The following is a 21,491-nucleotide window of genomic DNA, read 5'->3' as shown; positions in this document are numbered from 1 at the left end:
GCGGTGGAGGCATGCGGCAGCAAGCTCAAGTTCTTCCTCGGCCAGGCTCCACGTTGTGGCCGAGGACCCGCCGATTTTCGACATGTGGCACACAGGCTTTGTACTGTCGTCTGTGCCGCCATACATGCTGACCGTCGAAATCTGCGGGCACCCCATTTCCATGGAGCTGGACACAGGGGCCAGTGTGTCAGTAATGGCCGGGAAACTCTTCCCGGCGTGTCCGTCAAGGCTTCGGGCGTGATGCTGCGCAGCTACTCCGGGCAACTCTCCCAGGTCCAGGGTCAGGCACAGGTCAGCGTTCGCTTTGGCGACAGGGAGGCAACCCTTCCCCTTTACTTAACGAAGGGGTGGTCGCCGACGCTGCTGGGCCGAAACTGGATTCATGCACTGGGCCTCTGTCTGCCACAGTACCAGGAAGCCAGCCTGCATGTGGTGCAAGATGTCCCCAGCCTCCTGACCCAGTTCAAGTTCCTGTTCCAGCCAGGGGTGGGCACATTTGCCGGCACGACGGCTGGCATCTATGTACCTGAGGGAGCCCGGCCACATTTTTTCAAGCCTCGCCCACTGCCGTTCGCCCTGAAGGGCGGGGTCACCCAGGAGCTGCAATGGTTACAGCAAGAGGGCATCCTGGTGCCCGTAAGGACATCTGAATGGGCCGCTCCCATTGTGCCAGTGCTCAAGCGAGATGGCAGTGTCAGGATCTGCGGGGATTTCAATGCTGCCATCAACCCCGTCGCTACCGTCGAGAAGTACCCGCTGCCCCGGATGGAAGATCTCTGGTCAGCATTGTCCGGTGGACAGAACTTTACCAAGCTCGACCTCAGAGATGCTTACCAGCAGCTGGTGCTCCAGGATGTCTATATCACTATATGTCACTATGTCACTATATCGACAACTTTGGGACTCTTTCAGTACATGTGCTTACCGTTTGGCGTGGCCTCGGCCCCAGCCATAGTCATGCCCCTGAAGAGGGAGATGGACAACCTCTTCAGGGGCCTGAGGCACGTGGCGGTGTACTTGGACGACATCCTGGTTACTGGCAGCGACAACGGAGACCACCTGCAGAACCTGCACATCATCTTGGCACGACTACAGGACGCCGGCCTCAAGCTCAAGCTGGAAAAGTGTTTTCCTAGCCCTCAGCGTTGAGTACTTGGGACATGTCATTTCCCAGGCAGGCCTAGCCCCGGCTCCCCACAAAGTTGATGCTGTGCTCAAGGCACCCAAGCCCCTGAACAAGAAGGAGCTTCAGAGCTACCTGGGCCTCATCAACTTTTACAGGAGTTTTCTGCCGAACCTGTCGCAGCATCTACAGCCGCTTCATTTTTTGCTTCGAGATGGTCAGCAATGGGTCTGGAAGAAGGCGCAGGACCAGGCCTTCCAGCGCAGCAAGGAGCTAATCACTCTGTGTCGTTTACTTCTCGATGGCTTCATGCTGCAGAGCAGCGTTACAGCCAGCTGGACAAGAAAGGTTTGGCCCTCATGTTCGGTGTCGAACGCTTCCATCAGTATTTGTGGGGCCGGAAGTTCGAGGCAGTCACGGACCAAAAGCCGCTGTTGGGGCTGCTGGGGCCTGACAAGGCAGTTCCTGTACAGGCATCTCCTCGGGTGGTACGCTGGGCCTTGAGGCTGGCAGCTTACAGTTACCAGCTGGTTTACCGTCCGGGAAAGGACCTGGGACCTGCTGATGCCCTGAGCCACCTGCCCCTGCCAGAGGTGCCTGATGCTGTTCCAGAACCTGCTGAAGTGTTCATGCTGGAACACGCATACCCGGAGGTGCTCTCCAGATCTGCGGTATCTCAAGCGACCAGCCAGGACCCAGTCCTGTCTCAGGTAGTCAAGGCGGTGTTCCGTGGAGAGGAATTGGTGCAGCAGGCCTATAGCCACAAGGCCGCTGAGCTGAGCTTGCAGCAGGGCTGCCTACTGTGGGGTGCTAGGGTGGTGATCCCGCAAAGTCTCCGGTCCAGGGTCCTGCAGTTGCTGCACGCGGGTCATCCTGGCGTAGAAAAGACCAAGATGGCGGGCCGGTCCCATGTTTGGTGGCCTGGCCTGGACCAAGACATCGCTCATTTGGTGCAGAGCTGCCAAACCTGCCAGGAGAATCAGCGAGCCTCGTGTCGTGTGGAAATCACCCTTTGGCCGTTCCCACAGAGACCCTGGTCCCGACTACATGTGGATTTTGGGGGACCCTTCAAGGGCCATTACTTCCTGGTGGTGGTGGACGCCTTTTTAAAGTGGGTGGAGGTTCTACCTGTCGCCACTCCATCAGCAGGCGCGACCATTGCAGCGCTACGACAGGTCTTCGCCGCCCAGGGGTTGCCGGATGTCACTGGCCGTGCCCCCTGTGAGCTCCTGCTGGGTCGGATGGTCAAGACACCCTTGGACGTCTTGCATCCGGACCTCCAATCCACAGTGCTCTTGAAGCAGCTGAAGCAGAAGCTGGCTGCTGACCAAGGGTGCCATTCCAGGCCTTTGCCAGAGTTGGGAGCTCCAGTTTTCTCCAGGAACTTCCGTCCTGGCCCATCCTGGTCTGCCGGACAGGTGGTGTCTCCTGCCAGCACCTCATCGCTGCTCGTGCGCATGCCAGATGGGGCTTTGTGGCACAGACACGCCGACCATGTCAGGCCTCGCCTCGGGACCTGGCCAGCACCCCCGACTGCCACTTCTGAGTTCCAGCCCGCAGGAGGACTAGCGGCAGCACCAGTCGCTTCCAGCGGAGCACCACCTACCTCGGAGGCGGCAACCGTAGCCAGTGGTGTGGCACCTGTTAGACCGTTGTCGAGCTTGGCACCACTCACGAGGCCGACCACTACGGACCCTCCGGATGGAGCGATGCTGGCCCAGGCAGCACCCGGCGTTGCCACACCCGACCCGTCAACACCGGTGCCCAGGCGGAGTACTCAACGGTGGAGGCCACCGGACCGTTGCTCGCCTGGATAGCAGGCTGCGTCGACCCAGCTAGGATGGAGGCAGAGCCTCATATTGTGAACATGGACGTTTGTTTTTCATTTAACAAACAAACTGGGGGTAAGGGGCTGTAGCAAGTATGTGACACCCCCTCACACATAATCTTGGTTCGCCCGCCAAGCTCGGTGGCCTGCTAAAGCTCGGCAGGCAACATTGGTCACCGCACTGCAATAAACACCGACGAGCACGGCTGCTTGCCGGTCAGTCATCGTTCAGCACCACCACGCTGCGGAGTGTCCGTCTATCGGAGGGTGCCTCGAGCCCTCCCTTGTTCATGACCCGGGCTGGATCGTGTCCGGGAAAACCGGGAATTCTCAGGGAATTTGAATAGTCTGGAAATACTCAGGAAAACTCAGGGAAATTGTGCTTCTATCAGGGAAAATTAGCTGTAATCTTATTGAGAGGGAACGAAAGTCGTGTTAATTTTGGCTTCAGTAACACAGGAATCGCAAAGAATCATCATTGACGCTGTGTCATTGGCACGAGGTATTGCCAGAGTAGTTAATAACAGATTTTCCAGACTCCCAACCGTTTGGACATGCCCGATAATTCGCATGGCTTCGCGGCACCATCACATACTCCATAGAGTCAGTGTATAGTGCCCTGACTGCAGGTCTAAAATGGCATTAATCAAAGCCACCACCGCCGCCATTTTGATTATCTTGCCACCTCGAACCGGTGCTCTCACACACAGATCTGCTGGCAGCCGTAGCCTCCACCGCGCAATGTTAGGCCTAGCTGCTTCTACATTCGCTAGCTTCTTGCCGTGCGGTGCCGTGGTTTTCATTGAAAGAATTCGCCGCTGTCAGCAATGGCAGCTACTCTACCTTTGTAATCCTCATGATTGGCTTCCAAGCCCGCAAAGCACAGGGCGTTGCGTAATGCCAGTCTCCAGAAGTTAGCTTCGCCTCAATACAGAAATGTTACGCGGTGAAGCATAACAAGCGTGGCAGGGTGACGTGACACAGTATAAATTCCTTAATTGTACATGTGTGCACCCCCATCTCCTGTCACAGTACGAGCACCGATATGCCTATTAAGTGTACTGGCAGGCCTTAAGAGCTTTTTCGGACGTGCCTGTGGCAATTTGAGCCCCTAAGTCTTTCGTTACTGTGAGAAAGCGGTAGTTTCTTATAGGTCTCAGAAAAAAAAATATTTACCACTACAAATAATACTCCAGAACACATTGCAGCATAACATGTTGTGCATAATAAAATTCTCCTTCCAAAAACATAAGTTGCCAAACAAAAAAATTTTTAGGTAGAACATAACAATTTTAGAAAGCGCCATTTTTACTGCCAGTTGATAAAAATAATTAAAAAATGATATCTGCTAAAACATTAATATTGTTACGTAGGAAGACACTGACGAAAAGCTATTTACAAGCATATTTACAAGGCAATACGCCGCACTTGGCCAAGAAGCAACAGCCCGCGCTAGCCTCTCATCGTCGGCGTCGTCTTTACCCTGCTCGCCTCTGTCATCGCAAATACTGTTCCGTAGCACTACCTCCCGCGGCAAAAGCGCCGTCCCAGAGCGACTACATGCCGGACTCGGAAGCAGTGTAGTAGGCCTTGAGCCTACTGACGTGCACAACATCACTAGATGCCAGAGTAGAGGACGAGGTTGAACGCACAGGAGCAATTTCGTACGTCACAGGTGTCACTTGGCTGAGCACACGGTAGGGCCCTGTATATCGTGAAAGGAGCTTCTCTGAAAGTCCGACGTGACGAGAGGGTGACCACAGGAGCACGAGCGCACATGGCGAAAACTGTACGTTACGGTGGTGGGCGTTGTACTGATGCTGCTGAGTGGTTTGTGAGGCTGTCAGTCGAGTACAGGCAAGCTGGCGTGCATGGTCCGCGAGGGCGATGGCATCGCGTGCATACTCGCTTGTTGAGATCACAGCAGGAGGAAGTGCCGTGTCTAGGGGCAAGGCATGTTCGCGACCGTACAATAGATAAAATGGAGAAAATCCGGCGGTGTCGTGCCGGGAACAATTGTACGCAAATGTGACGTAAGGAAGGGCGATGTCCCAGTCGTGGTGGTCCTTGGAAGCGTACTTGGACAGCATATTGGTAAGAGTACGGTTTAACCGCTCTGTCAGGCCATTGGTTTGAGGATGGTATGAGGTAGTCGGTTTGTGTTGAATGGAGCAGGAACGCACAATGTCGGTGATAACTTTAGAGAGGAAGTTACGACCACGGTCAGTAAGCACCTGTCGCAGGGCGCCATGAAGTAAGATAATGTCACGCAAGAGAAAGTCCACGACGTCAGTGGCGCAACTGGTACGGAGAGCCCGCGTGATAGCATATCGGGTGGCGTAATCAGTTGCGACGGCTACCCATTTGTTCCAAGAGGATGACGTGGGAAAGGGACCGAGGAGGTCTAATCCAACACGAAAGAACGGTTCCACAGGGTCGGTGATCGGCTGGAGATGACCGGAAGGTAGCACCTGAGCTGTTTTCCGACGCTGGCAGGGATCACAGGCAGCAACATAGCGTTGGACGGAGCAAGCGAGACCAGGCCAGTAGAAGCGGCGGCGGACGCGGTCGTACGTGCAGGTTACCCCAAGATGTCCTGCAGTGGGTGCGACATGCATCTCAAAGAGCACAGTCTGTCTTAGATGTTTTTTTGGCACGACAAGAAGAAGATCGGGGCCATCAGGGAGGAAGTTCCTTCGGTACAGAATGCCGCCCAGGAGGACATATCGGCGAACGGATGCATCGGTAGGTGTAGAGCGCAGACGCTCGATGAGTACTCGCAGCGATAGGTCTCGGTACTGCTCATTGGCGAGGTTAGCGAAGGCAGACACAGAAAAAATGCCGTTGGCGGTAGTACTGTCGGCGTCGTCAGGCTCGTCTACCGGGTAGCGAGACAGGCAGTCAGCGTCCTTGTGTAGTTGGCCAGATTTGTAGGTGACAGAGAACGAATATTCTTGGAGGCATAAGGCCCAGCAACCAAGTCTTCCTGTAGGATCTTTCAGTGAGCATAACCAGCAAAGCGCGTGATGGTCTTTGACAACGGAAAAGGGTCGGCCATATAAGTATGGGTGGAACTTCGCAACCGCCCAAACTAGGGCCAGACACTCACGCTCAGTGATGGAATAGTTGAGCTCCGCGGGTGAGAGGAGCCTGCTGGCGTAAGCAATAACACGGTCGTGGCTGCGCTGGCGTTGTGCCAGTACTGCGCCAATTCTGTGATCGCTGGCATCAGTACGGACTTCGGTAGGCACAGAAGGATTGAAATGCGCCAGAGCCGGAGGTGTTGTGAGAAGGTAGATTAGAAGCGTGAATGCAGAGGCCTCGTTATCGCCCCACTGGAAAGGGGCATCTTTGTTCAAAAGCTCAGTTGGTGGTCATGCTATGGCCGCGAAATTTTTCACAAAACGGCGGAAGTACGAGCAAAGGCGGATGAAGCTGCGCACATCCTTGACACACTTTGGAACAGGGAAGTGCGTAACAGCCTGGATCTTGCCTTCGGTTGCACTCCGTTCGCGTCAACGAGATGTCCAAGGACGGTAATCTGGTGGCGGCCGAATTGGCACTTCGATGCGTTGAGTTGTAGACCGGCTCGCCGAAAAACGTCCAGGACTGCTGAGAGCCGCTCGAGGTGCGTAGCTAACGTTGGGGAGAATACTATAACATTGTCCAAGTAGCACAGGCACGTGGACCATTTGAAACCGTGAAGAAGGGAGTCCATCATGCGTTCAAAAGTGGCAGGAGCGTTACATAGACCGAACGGCATCACTTTGAATTGATAAAAACCGTCGGGTGTTACGAAGGCAGTCTTCTCGCGGTCGAGATCATCCACGGCAATCTGCCAGTAGCCGGAGCGAAGGTCAATAGAGGAGAAATAGTGAGCACCGTGGAGGCAGTCAAGGGCGTCGCCAATCCGAGGTAGGGGATACACGTCCTTTTTGGTAACCCTCTTAAGGTGCCGATAATCCACACAAAAGCGCCATGATCCATCCTTCTTTTTTACCAGTACAACAGGTGACGTCCATGGACTACAATGACGGTTCAATAATGTTCTTGGCAAGCATTTTGCGAACTTCGGCGTGAATAACTTGACGCTCAGCTGGTGATATTCGATACGGGCGGCGATGAATAGGAGGGGCATCGCCGGTATTAATGCGATGTTTAGCAGCTGTAGATTGGGCCAAAGGACGATCGTTAAAGTAAAAAATATTGTGGTAGGAAAACAGAACGCGGTAGAGCTCACGAGCGTGCTCGGACGGCATGTCGGGTGCAATCATTTTCTGTAAGTCGGCGATGGTACAAGTTGCCAACTGCGATGGTAGAGGAGGATCGGCTGAATTGTCGTCTACTGCAATCGATGCTACAGAGTGACCCTTGAATGAGCAAAGCTGGACCAGAGACATCCCGCGTGGCAGCACTTATGTCGTCAAGCCAAAATTGACCACTGGCAGGCAGACGCAATCCGCCGTAATAGATAAAACTGTATGAGGTATTGTGATCCCGTGTGTAAGGAGGACGTCTTGCATAGGATCCGCGATGTAGTGACTGTCGGGGAGTGGTGGGGATGACACGAAGTCAACGTAAGTCAGTGCCGAAGGTGGCAAGCAAACGAAGTCGACGGAACTAAGGCAACTGGGGTGTTGTTCAGTGGGATCCAGAACACGCAGGTTGAGGCGGAGAGTACTGGCGGAACAATCGATGAGAGCAGAATGTGTGGAGAGGAAGTCTAAGCCGAGGATGATGTCGTGGGGACAGTGGGCAATGACTGTGTATAGCGCGGTAGTGGAGCGATCGGCGAAGGAGACGCGGGCGGTACACACACCAATTACAGGGGCTGTTCCCCCATCGGCGACATGCACAACAGGCGTCGTGGCGGGTGTGATTATTTTCCTCAGCTGGTTACAAAGGTCAGCGCTCATTATCGACAAATGCGCCCCAGTGTCTATGAGAGCAGATAGAGAAACACCGTCGACTTGCACTTCAAGAAGGTTCAGATGAGTGGGCAACGTCAGTAGAGGATTTGGCGGCGTAGGGAGCAATGCAGCGTCACCTCGAGGCGCTGCATCGTCTAGTTTTCCGGCTGGGAGTGGCGTCCGAAGGGAGTCGGCGAATAGGAGCGATGGGGCTGGGGGGAGTGAGATTGCCTTCGTTGGGCCGAAGGTGAACGAGAATAGGGGCGGCTCGGAGCAGGAGAATCTGTGGCGGCATTATCTCAGCGGGCAGCATAGGGAAGAGAAGGGCCACCTGGGGGGCGAGAGTAGCTAGTATATGTAGACCGTTTCGGGGAACTCCAGTGACTGCGATAGTGCCAAAAAATGTGCCCGATTCGATGGCAGTGAAAACAAATGGGCTTGTCGTCTGCAGTGTGCCATTCAGAGGGGTTGCGGAAACGTGGTGGGTAAGAAGATGCGGGACGGGGCGGAATCGAAGAAGCCGGATGGGTATCAGGGTGATGGGCCGAGCAGATGTTGTGAATACCCATGTTTGCGAACTCCTGCCGGACAACTGCCTGGATCAGGGAAACAGTAACTTCAGGTGCATTGGAGGGGCTGGAGTCGAAAGCAGCCGGATAGGCCGCCTCAATCTCATGCCGGACAATTCTGGTAAAATCGCCAGTGTTGTTGGGACGAGGAGCGTCGGCACAGGAAGATGACGCTGGGTTGTTGGGCAGACGGGCAAACTGCTAGTTGATACGTTGGCTTTTAGCGAGCTCCAGGCGGCGGCACTCTTTTATAACTGTATCCACCGTCGCCTTGTTGTTAAAAATGAGCAAGTTGAAGGCATCATCGGCAATGCCTTTGAGGGTGTGGGAGACCTTGTCGGACTCAGTCATGTGTGCGTCAACCTTGCCGCACAGAGCCAAGACGTCCTGAATGTATGTTACGTAGGGCTCCATTGACGTCTGCACACGACCGGAAAGCGCCTTCTGTGCGGCAAGTTGTGACCGTAGGGGTTGCCGAACAAGTCTCGGAGCTTTTGCCTAAGCGAATCCCAACTGGTGAGCTCATCTTCGTGCGTCCGAAACCAAACTCGAGGTGTGCCATCGAGGTAAAAGACTAGGTTGGCGAGCATGATAGTAGGGTCCCACCGGTTATTGCGGCTGACGTGTTCGTAAAGGCTGATCCAGTCCTCAACGTCTTCCCCATCTTTTCCCGAAAATACGCCAGGATCACGGGGAGCAGGAAGAGTGATGTAGGTCGTCGAACTGGCAGCAGGTGTCGGAGCCGGCGGAGTCGAGTTGTCGATGCCAGGAGCCATGAAGGAAGGTTCGACGTACCATCCACTGCGAAGCTCCGTGACGAGGTACAGGGAACGTCCACCTCCACCAGATATGTTATGTAGGAAGACACCGACGAAAAGCTATTTACAAGTATGTTTACAAGGCAATACGCCGCACTTGGCCAAAGGGCAACAGCCCACGCTAGCCTCTCATCGTCATCGTCGTCTTCACCCTGTTCGCCTCTTTGTCATCGCAAATACTGTTCCGTAGCAATATCAAAGGAAATTATGAATACACATTTCAAAGATAAATAACCCGGGAATAGTGTCTGAAAAGATAAATGCTCAGTACACCGTCGTCCTTCGGATACAAAAAAGAAACTTAAGACCAGTTCATCGCTCATGCCATGCGGTGAAGCAGTTCCTGTATTTTGTGAAGCATATGTGCACTCCGCATTTTTCCCACAAAATGTCTGGTATTTGTTCATCTTTGCGTCCTCATAACACATTTTGCAGTTACATTTTTCGGCATCCAAGGATGGTCCGATCAGAAGTCCAGGGATTTTACATCACCAGTTCGTCTAGAGTCATGCACCTCTGCCAGGACAAATCACCCTCAGCGTAGCTGAGCACCTACCAGATTATGCATCCAAGCATATCTGTTTGCATTTTTGCAGATTCTCTTTATCACTTCTGCCATGAAGAAGAGTAGGAAGAAATCTCACGCTGTTGCAAACTGTCTTGCGCTGATCCGCACTGCTGGGCCGAGATATGCTACGGGTGGCCTTCTTGGCGTGAACAGAAGTTTCTTTACTGCCAATGGCAGCACATAACCAAGCGAAGTATGCACCCTGAAGATAATCAGGAGAGCTCTCAGATCGTGCAAAAAGATTGGCAGATAAGTGCGCACAAGGAAGGAAACCGCTCAAGGTCGTAATGGAAACTCGCCGGTGAACAGTTGCGGATGTCCCATGCTGACTCAAAACATCATCGCCTTCAAAGCTTGAATCTGCTTTGCTGTCATTTTGGAATCATAACTCGAGTCCTCATTACTAAATTGAAGTGCAGGTGCTGCATAGTTTCGAGCACGACGCTTTTCTCGCGATGCAGCCGTGCGGGATGACAACATGGGAGCCACTTTCAATAACTGTGTAGTGACACCGGCAGTGCCCCTTGCCTAGATTTTATGGGAGAAGCGAAACCGATACTCTTGGAAACTGATTGAAAAGGCAAGGTCCATATGCTAGACATGCGGAGGACATTCAGAAATACACTTTGGTGAAATGAAATGACTCGGACTCGAAACCAAAGCTCACTAGTGAACGGCTGGCGTCATTTTTGGTTAATTATCACCGCTCAGCACTGTCAGACAGCAAAGCTGGCAATATAATTTAATTCTTGACTTACTGGGAGTCATTTGATTACAGAATTTTCATGCTGGTGCAGTGTAATCATGAGCAACATGATTTTTTTTTCAAGCGCCGTAGCAGGTGACGGCCATGCCTCTTTTTGCTACAACATACACACATTCGTTTGCAAAAAGGTCCATCAAAAATCACATCACCGGAGAGCGAATATATTAACTGATTCTGAACGTTCAGTGCCTGTACTAACTACTGGATGGCCTTAAGTGGATATGAAACAGCTCCAACATGTCGAAGTCAGCTATCTAAAGTATCGATCACCGGTGATCGATTTTAATATACGTGGTAACAAAAGAATTAAGGGCAGTTAAAGGCATGCATTCATTTTTTTCGGACTGCCTCATTTTTCAGTTGTTTTCGCAGCCCCTAGGGAGCCCGAAAAATCGGACGTTGACTGTACAACTGACCAAGAGGATGCTTCAAATGATCCATGGGGCAAATGCATGGCGGAAGGAGGATGAGAACAGAAAGGACCGATGCACTGAAGAATTAACAAGAAGGAAGTGTGCCGCCACCTCTTTGAAGCTGCTCGAGCTAAAAAAATATGAAGTGTTGGCTGACGCCGAGATGCACGTGTCCCTCATCCAAACCAAACTAAACTTTTTAAAGCAGTGAAACCCAACCTTGAGATATTGTGTACGCACTGATAGTATCTCAGAATAGTTGGGGTTGACTTCCCAGATGCTGAGAGAGAATCTTAGTTGTGACAAAGTTCAGGCCTAATACCTATGAGCTTGCTATCAGTTGATAGAAATAGCTCATATTCGAAAATATTTACTTGTGCATGCATCTCCTTTTCATGCGTATTTGAAAATGTTCGACTCGATTTGGAATGGGTTTTACCTTTTTTTCTGCTGTGCATTTTACTATCACCTTTTTTCTGTTTTCTTTTTGAATAAAATAGATATTACTCCTTACTATTGAAACTGGATTAAATCATTTTTTGTTTCAACATGCTTACTAGAGAGTGACAGCATCGGGCAACATGGTGTCAGCCCCTCTTGACATAAAACAAAGTTCTGGCTCATTCAGGGAATTTTGCAAAGGTGCTCAGGAAAAACCTGGAAAACTCAGGGAATTTGGAAATGTCAACTTGGTAGACACCCTGATCTACCCGTTTGGCCCACATAGGTTTTCCCGCAGGTCAAAGGTATTTCGTATACCACACTGTTGCAGCACTTTACAAACTGCTTTCTTTTTTTTTTTTTGGTGCAGCTGCGCCTTGTACCCTCACTCGTAACGCGGGCACAGAGCTGTGCTTGTTTTCGAGGAGCCGAAAACACGACTGGGATGCCGTGTTTGTTTGCCACCTTTTTCATATTGTGGGTTATCCTATGTACATACGGAACCACTTCCGGCTTCGCAGCTTGTTTTTCTTGTGCGCACGGTTTCTTGACCACGGCACCGTTGATTTTTTGCAAGATCGTTTCAGCCACTGCTGTGATAACCGTGCTTGCGAACCCCGCTGAAACCAACCTATCAACTTGCTTGTCAAAGCTCGCACGCATTGCATGGTGACACTATTTCATGAGAGCAGACTCAAGACAAAGTTTAGCAATGGAACGTGTTACAGTTTTTGAATGCGCTGATGCATAAGGAAGAAGCTCCTTTTGTGCTCGAGGTGCATACTGTCAACATACATGATCTTCACCCAAGGTAATGTTAATGTCTAAAAACTGTAATTGCCCCTGCAAGGGTAGTTCATGCGTGAATACCAACCGCCGTCCCTCCTCTTTAAGGGTACGTTCGATTCGCCTGCACCACTTGAACCAGTTCACGAGGTGCTGCACCCTGCCATTCGTTTCAGCGGTGCAGCAATCACGCCCGCAAAATCCTGACGTTCGTTTCAAAATGTGCAGGAGAGGTGCAGGGCTGGTTCATGATTTTGCTGCACACGCTCCACTGTCGATGCCGACTTGGTGCAGGCATACAGGTGCAAAGCAGCGACGCAGCAGACGACACAGCACACGGGCGCGAGCACCGTAAAAAGCCCGCTTACACACGTGTGATGTGTCTACGCAACTGTAGTGTGTATTTACGCCCCAGAAACCGATCATACCTGCAGTTCAGGACCTCTCAAACTTACGCACTCCATGCACATTAGTCTGACATAGCATAACGTCTACACCGCGTCTGCACCTTTGCATTCGTTTCGAGTGTTTTGCTGGGCCTGCGCCTCCGGAATCGAGCTGCACAGTTTCTGAACTTCTCTTGCACCACTGTGAACTGGTTCACAGTGGTGCAGGCGAATCGAACAGACCCTAAAACTGTCTAGGATAGTGCTTACACCATCTGTGTAAGTCAAAACGTTGTTTGTTAAAAGCTACTAAAAAATCGTCAACATACCTGAACACTTTTAGTACACCCTTTCCTGTTAAAATTGGCTCCAAGGCGCTGTCAGTACAGGTTAAGAAAATGTTAGTAAGCACCGGGGCTATGCAGGATCCAATACAAATCCGTTGTCTTTGTCGATAAAACTTGTTCTCAAAAGATAGAAACGTCACACCAAGGTAAAATTCTAGCATTTTCATAAAATTGTCTATTGACACGCCAGAGGAGTTTTGGAACTCTACTGCACCGTTATATTCTATAGCATCTCTGACAGAACTAAATAAGGCATCATGGGGCACAGAGTAAAACAAGTCTTCAACATTTACTGAACATACATAACCAATGGAAGTACGTTCCTCAAGAAACCTAACAACATCTTTTGAACTCTTTGTGGCGTACAGATCTTGAACTTTAAGGGATGTAAAGTGCTTTTGAAGAAGTTTCTTCCAAAGCACCTTACATCCCTTAAAATTTAAGATAGTGCTCAGATATCAGTGCTCGTACTATGATAGGAGACGGCGGGTGTACGCGTGTATAGTTAAAGAAAACATACCATGTCCCTTGACGATTGCCCCCTTTGAACTTTTGGTATGCTTCTCCGCTTAAAAATCCTGCATTAAGGCAAAGTTGACTTTCGGGAACCGGCATTATGCAACGCACCATGCTTTCGGCGATCCGAAGCCATTGGTGAGAGTTGTAAAGGTGGAGGCAGCGCCATTGCTAACAGAAAGAAACTTGGTAGCAAACGTCGAAGTAGGTAGGCCTAGTCTTGCCACGGTGTGCCTACGGCTGCCAGCGGATGTGCGTGCGAGAGCACCAGCTCGAGGCGGCGTGATACTCAAAATGAAGGTGGTGGTGGCTTCGATTAATGCCGTTTTGGATCCATGGTCATGGCAAAAAGTTTGGAAAGTCGTACGGCGAAAGACTTTTACGTCTGAAATTTCAGACGACCTTATACGGTGAAACCTTGTTAAACCGTAGTTGGCTGGAGCTTGAAAATAGTATGTACTAAACTGTAGTACTGCTTAACCGAAACAGCATGGAGATCGCCCACTTACCTGTCAAAAACGAAACGACGAGAGAGTGCAATGAAGAACAGAAAACGTATTTATTCACTTTGCACAACAAAAGTATATTTTCGTATGATGCCACCGCAGGTTAGCAGCGACAATGACGGCCTCAAACTTGCTCAAGCTCCGAGCCAGCTTTTCCACCAGCCCCCTTTTCTTGGCAAACACCCGCATGAGGCTGACGTAACGTGCAGCATCTGCCACTGTCGGGCCTCAATCGCCTGTGCTGTCACTTTCCACGTCGTCCTCATCACTGTCGTTAGGCGACATTTCTGCAATAACAGAGGCAATGATGGCGAAAAGCCGAACCTCGTAACCGTCAATTTTTTCACGGTCGCAGCAGCATTGCTGACCAACTTCTCCTTCACATTCCAATTGCCACACACTGTAGTCAATAGTTGATTCCTCTCGCGTGCCAGCACCGACTTCTTCGTGCCACATTTGACAGCACGAACAATGTCCAATTTTTCTTCTATGCTTAGCACCTGGTTTTTGTCCTAGCTTGCATGACGCCACAACACGGGTCACAATGCTCCGACTCTGGCACGGCGCTGAAATGGTGCTGATGTTGATGTGTTTGTACTTGGAGGCCGTTCCGATCTCTGAGGCTCGTTCTGCTGGGCCGGTGCATCGCCGTGATTTCACGATGAAAAGTGGAAACACTATGTGTTAACTGATATGTATGCACTAAGCTGGTACGGATTATGCGAATACAAAATGCGTTATGTTGAAAGACCGCTGAGTCGGGGATTTGACTTTGCTACTACTTTTAAGATGCAACTACTGTTTAAGCGGGTACAGTTTAACAAGGTTTTACTGTACATTGACTCCATGCGGTACATGGCGGTGCCGCGACACTAACAGAAGTCACTAACCCTTCACTAACAAAAGTAATTGATGATGCCTGCCTGCACACGCCTGCGCAGAAATTCCCGCTGCAGTTTTCTTTTCTGTTTTATTTTTCCTCCACGGGGCATTGAGGAGCCCCTCGTAAGCTCTTCCTCTGTGGCTGGGTCAGAGGAATGCTAGTCGGAGGCGCCGCCACGTGATTTGGCATGCTGCTGAGAGCACTGTCGGAGCACAATACGTTCGAATTAACCGTCGCGAATGCTGCTTGCGCTTTCGAATTACCGGGCGCTTTTGCCCATTGGAATACACATAATTTTGATAGGACCACAGCGTCAGTTAGAATAAACCGAAAGTTTGAATTAAGCGTGTTCGAATTAACGAGGTTTGACTGTATTTGGTATTCAACTTGATCTTCAGCATTTTTTTCTTGATTCTATTCAGTATACTATTCGAAATCTACTATTCGGTATTCGCATACCCCTAGTTATCTTCCACTGAGAACACTGATTTTTTCGCTGCCTTCAACAGATATTTGAAGCAGTGCGACATCTCACAATGAATTCTTGCTGTATTTACCAGACTCTAGTGCACAGTTTTATTATTTTTTTAATTGCTCTGAAAATTATCTGCATGTTACAATCATATGCAAAACCAAAAATGCATTAGTGCTATTATATGCCATTTCATATGTAATTGTGTGCAACGCTGTGGAGGCTAGAAACTTTCTGCGGGGGCTGCATTTGCACCAACAAATAGTTCAGTGTTCTTGCCTGCAGTGAGGTGAAATTCTTTTCAGTGAATAAAAATAAAAAGTAATACTTAAAAAGGAACAAACCATGTATTTGTACGGCTGCTAATATGTTGTTGTAGATAAATTTGCTTTTGTTTTTTTTTTCTTCTTGGGGTTTTTTATTTGCAGCCTTGTGCGCACGCTTGGGTGAGAAAACGCCATTGGTGTGCAGTGAAGCATAGACAGAACGCGCGGAGTGGTCAGTTTTGGTGACCAAGCTTCTTGCATAGCTTCCAGTGCGTTGCGTGCTAAGTATGAAACGTAGCAACAGCCTATTGTCACAGCTTATCGTCACAGCCAATGCCATCGCCACTGTCATTGCAAGGTGACATAAAACAAGTTTTTGCATAGGATGGGAACAACTGTGCGTGGCTTTCAGGCGTTAATTATGAAAGCTCATTCAAAAAAGTTATTTTCCATGCTAAGCTAGTGACAACAGAGACGTGTCATGTGTTTTTCATGTTCTGGAAACTTGCATGTGTTGCTTGGTGAACTGATGAACGAGTTAATCCAGAAGTGATCCAATATCCCATTTGCAATTGTGTCTGATGGAATGGTTTGAGAAATGCTGAATATCAAGCGCTGTGGACTGCAAGAAAGGTCTACATGTTGTGACCCACTGTGATAAAAATCTGTCTTAGATTGAGAATGATAGGCATTATGTGTAAATAAATTTTCATTCTTTGAAGGTAAAAAGCTCTGCGCAGTTGATCACATTTTTTATTGCCAGAATCCGAAGCATGCTACATTTATGTTTTATAAAATCAGGCGTGCATTAAGTGTGGCTGCACATTGCTTTTTCCTATAAACAAATAAAAACTGGGTGTGCTTTATATTTTGGGGCACATTAGAATCATTTAAGTTCTGGCAAATAGAACAGCAGTGTAATTGGATTGTGGCGAAATCTGGACACTGAATGCGTGGTGCTGACAAAAGAAGAAGAGGCATGAGAGGCGTGAGCGTGGCCAGACTTTGCCACAGGGGCCACTGCCTGTAGAGATATAGTCTGTTTCCCAGTAAACGCACTTGTAACATTGAGGGGCTAGAGACAGTGATGGCGAAGATGTAGGAAGTGGAGAAATTGGAGCAACGTCAAAACTGTGAATGGCGGTGTTTCCAATGACAGTCTCAAACCTGGTTTCATTGACAACACCGCCATTCACAGTTTTACCCCATTTTCTCCACTTCTTACTCCCTCACCATCACTGTCTTCAGCCCCTCGATGTTACAAGCATGTTCACTGGCAAACAGACCACATCTCTCCAGGCGGGGGCCCCTGTGGTGAAGTCTGGCCACAGAATGTGCAATGTCAGCAAAAGAAGAGGCAGGAGAGGCACGAGCTTGGTATACGAAAGAAAATAAAAATCAGTCTGAAGGGTTAGCCTTGCAAGAAGGCCGCATCTTGGGTCTTTCCTGTTCTTGCGACATTGGGAAAGACTTCGTCACAGACTGTGGTCAGATGTTGCCACGGGATGTTTCTTTCCACCTCTTCTTTTAATTCGAACCACAGAATAATTCATTTAGTTACATTGATCTCGTCAACGTCTAATTAACAGAAGCCAACTGTATTGTAGCACAGTGTGCATGGCAGGTCTGCCCAGCAAAAGCCTAATTGGGACCAAACAGTCCTGCTATCTATGTGAAAATGGCAGGCAGTGTCTGTAATAACTTTAACCAGTAAAGGCCGACTGATTAACCATGATGCTAGCATATAATTTCTCAGTTGTGCTAGTCTGGGTTCTTTTAGGCTAAATGAGCAGGAGTGTATGCCCTTACCTTATATTTGAAAACACAGTATTATATTGCCTTGTTGATTGTCTTCGTATGCACAGTTGTACAACACTGCATGTGCTCCAGCTAGCATCTCCTTATGTTCATCCATTCTTGGCAGATGCTTAGAGGTACCATGAAAAGAGGTACCATGAGCGCTGCCTAGAAGCTAGCTCCTTCCCTCCCCCCCATCTTTTTTTCTTTTCTCTTTTGGCAAGGCTCGATTTTTAGACTAACTAAATGTAGTTTTTTCATTTGCAGGTAACTCTGAAAATGGCAAGCCTCCCATTTTTCCCACAAACCACAAGTTGATTGACACGCTAAATGGTGCTGCAAATAGCAACATTGTCAATGTCAGCAGTAACAGTGCTGTCAACAACATTGGCACCAACATTGCCACTGTGTTCACCTCCTCGACTGGCCACATTGTGACCAATAGCAGCTGTGGTGCCACCCCTGTGGTGGTCACTGGTGGCCGGGTCACTGCACCCAGGGCATCCCCAGGGAAAGGTATAACCCCTATGGCAACGCCGCTGCTGTCGATGGCTAACAGCAGCAAGATGGTTGCCACCCCAGCTACCACTCTGGCCACGAGCACCAGTTTGGCCAGCCTGGTTTCACAGCAACAGGTGTGTAGATTGCGTTTGCATGTGTTGTTGCAATGTTGAATAAATAGTGCCAACAGGCATACAAAAGTGTTTTGCTTTTGGTATTGTTTCCCTGATGACACTCTGGAGGTGCCATCACAAAAATTGCTGGAGCTATTTGCCAGTGGTCAAATTCTATCCTCACTATTGAATAAGAGAAAAGTAGTTTTCCTTTTTTTCTATTGCTAACCTAAAAATATGAGTGTCCTTTTGTTTGTGCAGTCTTTGTTATGCAACCTTAGATTATCCTTAAGCATTTATGACCATATTGTGATGAACTTTGTAAAGTACAGTTGAAAGGCTGGCATTAGTGTGTTGAGTGAATAATATATATATATATATATATATATATATATATATATATATATATATATATATATATATATATATATACACACACACACACACACATGCACATACACACTGGGTGCGTGAGGTATTTGAGAACACTATTCCTGAACGTATTAGACACCAGCAGGCTCATCATATCTATGTAGACGTGCGGCTTCTTGTTAGTTGACAGCTTATCATTCTTATTGCACAATTTGTTCAAAGATGGAAGCGTACAGGTTGACGAAGGAAATGAAATTCCATGCAGTCCTCATCGCCCTGGCCGCACACCACAGCGACTTGGAAATTGCCACTTTTCTGAACGTAGCAAAGTCTTTCGTTTACAAGGTGCGGACAGAACTGGTGTGTTCTGGCAGTGACGCGGCAACTGTGGCGAAAAGGAAAAAGCACAGTCAGTGGTCAGCGGCTGCAAGTCATAGTGAGTGACGACCGAGGGAAGCCAATGCAGGCCATTGCAAAGGAGCTCCAAGTCAGGGTTGACTGTCAGGCTCGCTGTACATGAGGACTTGAGATACCATTCCTGTGTCATGAGGAGGGGGCAATTCATGTCCGATAAAACTCGGGAGAGTCGCCTGCTCTGGTCCAAGCACTTGCTAAGGAAGCTGAAGAGACCTGAAAAGCCTGGAATGCTGTGCTTTTTTTTCATGACAGCGTTAAGAAGCTCGTGTCGCAGAAAAGGCGGCAGCGTTGGCCATGAGTGAAAAATGGCGGAAGGCAATTTATAAATAAAAACAACTTGCAAGATGGGCTGGGTGCGAATCGAATCAGGGTCTCTGGAGTTTGAGACGGAGACGCTACCACTCAGCTATGAGTTCGATGCCTCAAAGCGGGACAAAAGCGCCTCTAGTGAATCTGGTGTTGCCTTGGAAACATGCCGTAGAAAGTTATACTGTGGTGTATATCAGTAATTATGAGCATGTAAATTACAGAAGTCGCAGTTAAACGCGTAGCGAAGTACGTTTCCACTACATTTCTTCTGTGCTTAGCGCACATGCAGAGCCATCTTGCGGCAAACACAGAAGACCCCCTCCTCGCAATGTACGGCGCTGCCCCGACAGGTGGTGCGCCACTCGCCCGCTTCTCCCCTTTGTCTCGTTTGAGTGCATTGGGGCCTTGTGGGGACCGGAGCGAGGATGCCCCAATACCCTTGCGTTTAATAAGTTTTCTCGCTCTCTCCCCTTCCAACTTCCAGCGTGCATCACTTGAACCCTCGTGTTTAGGCGACGTGGCTCCTCTTTCCGCTCGCAGCGTGATTCCTAGGTGCAGCGTCCGACGCGGGATGCCTGTGACGTGATCGCTGCGCCATAGCGCGTCTGGTGGGAAAGCAGCCCCTGCGATGTGTGCCGTGCTGCTGGCAAGTAGTTATGCATCTGCGTGGTGCTCCCAAGTGAGATAGAGGATGATCCCATCAAGGCGTCAGCCCCATGATAGCGTCGGCATTCATGGCGCGTCGCGGCCCCGCTGTCCACAGCTTATCGACGTTTGGCTCGTGTAGATCGTTTCTCCCTCGAGACACCGAGTTCTTTGGTTCATTCCACTTGCTCAGGTGCACGTTTCGTCTTTGTGTGACTCAAGAGCATGCCGAGCGAATGAGTGGGCGGTGCGAACAAGGTGCGATAACGCTATCGCGTTCCACTCTTGAAGGCGAAGCTTAAGCGTCATCCAAGTTTTTCTTTTTTTTTTTACAGATGAAAAGAACTTTCATCTAGACCAAAAAGTTAACAGCCATAATGACAGGTGGCTTCGCGCAAGTGCTGATGAGATGCCTACAGTGATGCACACAATATTTCTGTCATTGTGATGGTGTTAGCCGTTGTCAGCAACGAGAGTGCCGTCATGTCGCCACACTTTTTTGCAGAAAAACTCTGCATTAAAGCTGCCACATACGTGGAGGTGCCTGCGACCCTTAAAGCCCTGGGTAGAGACTGTTTCGAAAGGAAGACCTTATGTCTTTGAGCAAGATTCGGCTCCCGCCCGCACCGCTGCATCACCCAGGAGTGGCTGGCTGACAAGTTCTCCAGATTTAAATCCGCTCAACTACTATATCTGGGGTATCGCTGAGACAGAGGCCATGAAACAGCCACATAATACAAAGGACTCACTGAAGGTCACCATTGCTGACTCAACTCAATGGCCAACATCTCTAATCCTGATCCGTGCATGCAGCTGTTTCCGAAGCCAAATTGAATTGGGTATTGCTGCAGATGGCGGATTCATTGAGTAATTGTGGAAATAAACCGTAAGAGAAGTATTTCCCAATGTTTGGTGAAAATATGCCTATTTTTTCGGGAGATATTCTTCTCTGCCTGAAGCCAACACTGTTTTCTCCAATACCTCACGTGCCCGGTAGTGCTCACATATTGCTGAAGCCCATATCTCCACCACTTATAGGATGTTGGCCGATGCAATGTTTTTTATGTTTGAGCAGCTGCACCAGACAAGCCCCAAGATGATGAGTATAATCAGATGACGACAACGAAGTGCACACATAGCACTCGCAATACAGTAGAACCTTGCTCATATGTTTTGGAAAAAAACGTAAGAAAAAACATATTCATCAGGAAAATGTACCATCCAAAGTCACTAAAAAAAGTGGCATACTCAACTGTAGATGACATCTATGTAAGGCGAAGTGTTGCATGAGTTGTTGCAGCACGAGACGCTGGCACGTGCTAAGTTAGTGGGCTACGATAGGTTCACGACTCACATTGTCATTTTCAACTGTAGATGACATCTATGTAAGGCGAAGTGTAGCATGAGTTGTTTCAGCACGAGACGCTGGCACGCGCTAAGTTGGTGGGCTGCGATAGGCTCACGACTCACATTATCATTTTTGTGGGTTCAGAAAGCTTATGTTTGTGCTCCTCGAGTTCAGCCTGGGTCAGGAACTTTATTGAGTTGGGAGTTTTGGCAGCAAGTTTTGACCTGCCCACTCGGCATGAATTGTTGCGACACGAGACGCCTACATGCGTTGAGCTGGTAAGGCCCGAATGACCCAAAACGCACGTTTTCATTTTCCTATTGTGTAGTGTTTTATGATGGCAACAGGAAACCGAAATGAAATCAAGCTAGTGAGAAATGCTGGAAAATGG

General features: G+C 49.3%; 1 protein-coding gene across 1 annotated transcript in view; it reads left to right on the top strand.

The window, feature by feature from the left end:
• LOC142575280 (uncharacterized) overlaps positions 1-21,491 on the top strand; it is a 61,599-nt gene that overhangs the window by 23,758 nt on the left and 16,350 nt on the right. Inside the window, exon 7 of the mRNA XM_075684510.1 lies at positions 17,663-18,030. Coding sequence (XP_075540625.1) covers positions 17,663-18,030 — 368 coding nt within the window. The remainder of the gene's footprint in view (positions 1-17,662; positions 18,031-21,491) is intronic.

The sequence above is a fragment of the Dermacentor variabilis genome, chromosome 3 (assembly GCF_050947875.1).
Source record: "Dermacentor variabilis isolate Ectoservices chromosome 3, ASM5094787v1, whole genome shotgun sequence".
Lineage (NCBI taxonomy): Eukaryota > Metazoa > Arthropoda > Arachnida > Ixodida > Ixodidae > Dermacentor > Dermacentor variabilis.
This window is presented reverse-complemented; position numbering and strand designations above follow the sequence as displayed.